At 35.7% G+C, this 4205-nt stretch overlaps 1 protein-coding gene across 1 annotated transcript in view; it reads right to left on the bottom strand.

Moving 5' to 3' along the window:
• Nucleotides 1-3997, bottom strand: part of LOC137653891 (uncharacterized) — a gene marked incomplete at its 5' end in the record, with an annotated part of 12228 nt that extends 8231 nt beyond the window's left edge. The window contains 2 exons of the mRNA XM_068387518.1: nt 2144-2422; nt 3902-3997. Coding sequence (XP_068243619.1) covers nt 2144-2422; nt 3902-3997 — 375 coding nt within the window. The remainder of the gene's footprint in view (nt 1-2143; nt 2423-3901) is intronic.
• Nucleotides 3998-4205: the final 208 nt, after the last annotated feature.

Here is a 4205-nt window from a genome sequence, read left to right as displayed (position 1 = left end):
ATTTTCGACAACAAATTTACTTTTGAGAAACACATTAGGTCTGTGTCTTCTTCAATTGCACAAAAAATTGGCTTATTGAGAAAGTCTTACAAGATTTTCGGTGATCAATCTATTCTGAAGAAGTGTTTTAATTCTTTCATTCTACCTTGTTTTGAGTATTGTTCTGTCTGGTGTTCAGCTACTGATTCTCATCTTAATTTGCTGGACAGAAACATACGGTCTATTGAATTTCTTATTCCTGATCTAGATATTAATCTTTGGCACCATCGTCCAATTAGTTCATTATGCATGTTGCATAAGATTTTTCATAACTCTGACCATCCTTTACATTCAGATCTCCCTGGACAATTATATCCTGTTCGTAATACTAGGCAGGCAGTTAATTCTAATAGCCAGGCCTAATCTGGTAGTGGAATCAGTAGACCTTCAAAAGTTCAAAGTTGGAGCAAATGTTTTTAGGTAGACCAGGCTGACATGAGTCTTTTTATAGTTTATATATGACATATCTGTTTTTTGACATTGTTAATAGTTTATATAGGACATATCTGTTTTGACGCTGTTACTGTTTTTAGAATGATATATTGTTAATTTATTCTCATCATTTATTTATTTCCTTATTTCCTTTCCTCACTGGGCTATTTTTCCCTGTTGGAGCCCTTGGGCTTATAGCATCCTGCTTTTCCAACTAGGGTTGTAGCTTGGCTAGTAATAATAATAATAATATTATGGTAATAATGAACTTTCCTGGTTTTTTGAAGTATTAATATTTAAAGTTAAGTTTGCAAATAATTTTGCAACGCTGATAATATTGTCATACTGGTTTCTAAATATTTATGACATAAAATTTGTTTAAAGGGAAAATGACCAAGAAACTTTATAGAACTGCAAAACAACGTCTTAGCTTTGTAGCTACATTATACCACTGAATAGCTTTTAGGTATTTGGCTTATTCAAATTACTTAGATTAGATGATTAATTGACTGATTGCTTGTGAATACTGTTGTTATTTCACGAAAACCCCCACTTTCTCTCTGATTTTAATCATGTAATTCTCTCAAAATTTTGTCTCGTTTTTATTTTTCACAAGGTTTCAGAAGTCATTAATGTAGATGCTAATTTTATAACTGCTCGTCCGGCATGAGAAATGTATTCTATAATAGTCCCACCACGTCATTTTTTGACAGTATTCCACAAAAGAAATCTCTTCAAGTTTTGATATATTACTTTACTTGGGAAACTCGTTCTCGGATTTTCAAATGCTCTTTGATTCTTGCGGCTCCTGCAACGTCCTTTTCTAATCTCAGTCATGATTCTTTTTGTCTTTTAAATAAGATTGATTATGTCTTTTTTGTATTATTTCCTTCTTAAGTACATAAACTTTGATATGTTTTATGTATGATTTTATAGTTCTAAGGCGCTATAGTATCTCCCATATATACCGTAATAGATAGATAGTGTCTGGCTATGTATAAGTGTATATATATATATATATATATATATATATATATATATATATATATATATATATATATATATATATAGTATAGTTATTTATTTCCGGTCACGCTGAGCGGTATTGCCAGACGTATAAATAATTGGTCTCTTCCCATCCCTCGGGTAGGGGAGAGGGAGTAATCATACCCTGATAAGGAGTACCTTGAGAGGTACACTCGGAGACCACAACTGCCTTGATGTACTTAGAAAAGGGGGAGGGGATAGGAAAGGTTGAATGTGTGTACATATCTAAATATTTATCCGTCATTTATGATGGATCGCGCCAAGGTCTATATATGTATGCGTAGACCTTGGGTCGCGTACACTAGTTTCTGAATATATATATATATATATATATATATATATATATATATATATATATATATATATATATATTTGAAGTGTATACCAGACGTTCTTGAGTCTATATGGGAAAGATTTTGATTCTGTCAAAACTTCAGCAGTAATGAAACCCTTTCAAAGATAAGGAATAGATGAATCTTATGTTAGAACTCTTGAAGATATCTATATAGGAAGTACTGCAATCCTAAAACTACATAAAGATAGTGATGAAATTCTGATTGAGAAGTCAAAGTGACGCCATGCAATTTATAAACCAATGATCCCAATCCCCCCACCCCGACGTTACCTGCGTCGACGTCTGAATGATGGGCTGCGCTGCAGACGTGACCACCTGCGTCCTGACGAATGTCGTCGGGAAGATGCTGGTCTGTGTGATCTGCTGGAAGACCGTCGTCGGGATGGCTCTAGTTCTCGTGCTGATGAGTGTCGTGGGCACGAGTCGCACGGAGGTCACCACGGAGATCTGCACGTTAGGGTTGCACGTGCCTCCGCCGCCTACGCCGACCCCACCTCCGTCGGGAGTTCCGTATAGTCCGCTCAAGGGGTCGCCGTTCGATGAGATGATCTGCGGTGAGGTGTTGTTAGTTTTTGGAGTAGTTGCTGTTTTATTATAGATTTCGATTTATGAAACAGTATAATCAATAACGTAAGCTTGCAAAGTAGTAGTAGTAGTAGTAGTAGTTTATCCCGTAAGTAGCCGTTCTTCTTTCATACTCAAGTTATTTAGCATATAACAAATAGCAACAACAACAATAAATGCAGCCGTGTCTAGTCCACTGCAGGACAAAGGCCTCAGACATGTCCTTATTCATTTCTGGGATTTGGCCAGTTTTCATCACCGCTCTGGCCAACTGTGGATTGGTGATGGTGGGAGACAATAGTCTGATCGCTCACAGCAAACCAACCTAGTATGGGTGGCCCTGATTAATACAGCTTTGCTGATCATGGCGATTCGCAAACCCTTTCACCACGTTAATGCATCCCCACTCAGAATGGGATGACAGATATGAGATAACACCAAATTGAATGCAATAAAAGTATCAGTAAGGTGTCCTTAATTTGACTTGTTACTAATTTTTCTCTACCGTTTAAATTAGGTAAACACATTCCTGCATACATCTGCTCAAATTGAAACGGTTGGCTGGTTCATGTTGGTTAGGAAAAGAAGTTTCTCTCGAGAAAGTCGCTTCATAAGGTTCTCTCTGTGGTCCTTGTTGATGAAAATGAAAATGAAGTTGTTGATTACATGTCAGGAATAATTTATATTTGTTTGATTTATATTTCTAAGTTGTTGGTTATATCTCAGTATTAACTTATATTCGTTTGTTTACTAAGAACATGGGTGTACTTATATATATTCTGGTGTAAAGAATTAGTTGCGCATTTTAGTAGTATGATTAAAAAAAAAAAGACTTGTATGTTTATGTATATCGATTGTTATTTTAGTTTTACTCGTATTAAACACCTGTAACCATATGAAATTATTACTTTCGTAAATTTCGCGAAAATTATATCGTGTCTAATGTCGTAATTAAGAAAAGGATTTTGTTATAATATCTTTTTTATGTAGAAAACTGCCATTTGTAGTCCTTTTTTTATAATTTCCTTACCTTGGGTACAAACACTTTTTCTATCAGTTTGAATACATATTTTGTCACTTATTATGTTCGCTATCTGGATTATCTTACATCTAGTATGATTTTGAGCTTTTTATTCGTGGTTTAAACATTGGTTTTTATGGTAAAATTCCGAGTAAATTAACGGTTGTATTTCGTTTTTACTTCTATACAGTATTAGAATAAAAGCAATCTTTTTAAGCAAAGATTTGTTTCGATGACATGTTTAATAATGTTATCAAACATTTTGCATGGTTCAATGTTGAGAAGTTTAATTGAACTGAATGTTACTTCAATACATCACGGAGAACAGTGACAAATCAAGAAAAACTACTACTACTACTACTACTACTACTAATACACTACTTTTACTGTAGGTGATAATTCTGAAGGTAATATTAATAATAGTAATAATAACCATTACTTACGTCTGTTACACCCCCGCCAATTCCTTGAGGAAAGCCTCCACCTCCTCCTATTCCTACTCCTCCTCCTCCTCCTCCTACTATTCCTCCTCCTCCTATTCCTACTCCTCCTCCACCTCCCTGGGAAACAGCCCCAGGGTTAGTGTAAACGAATCCAAGATCTTGTCCAAAACCGGAGTTCCCGAAAGGGTTTGTCCCTCCTTGACTCCCCACACCCAGATTGTTTTGTCCTCCGAAGTTTCCTTGATTGTAGTTTTGATTATTGCCCCCTCCGGAGATTCCACCTCCTCCAACTACAGGGGTGAAT

The sequence above is a fragment of the Palaemon carinicauda genome, chromosome 15 (assembly GCF_036898095.1).
Source record: "Palaemon carinicauda isolate YSFRI2023 chromosome 15, ASM3689809v2, whole genome shotgun sequence".
NCBI lineage: Eukaryota > Metazoa > Arthropoda > Malacostraca > Decapoda > Palaemonidae > Palaemon > Palaemon carinicauda.
The sequence above is the reverse complement of the archived record's forward strand: the minus strand, read 5'-3'. Positions and strand labels throughout refer to the sequence as shown.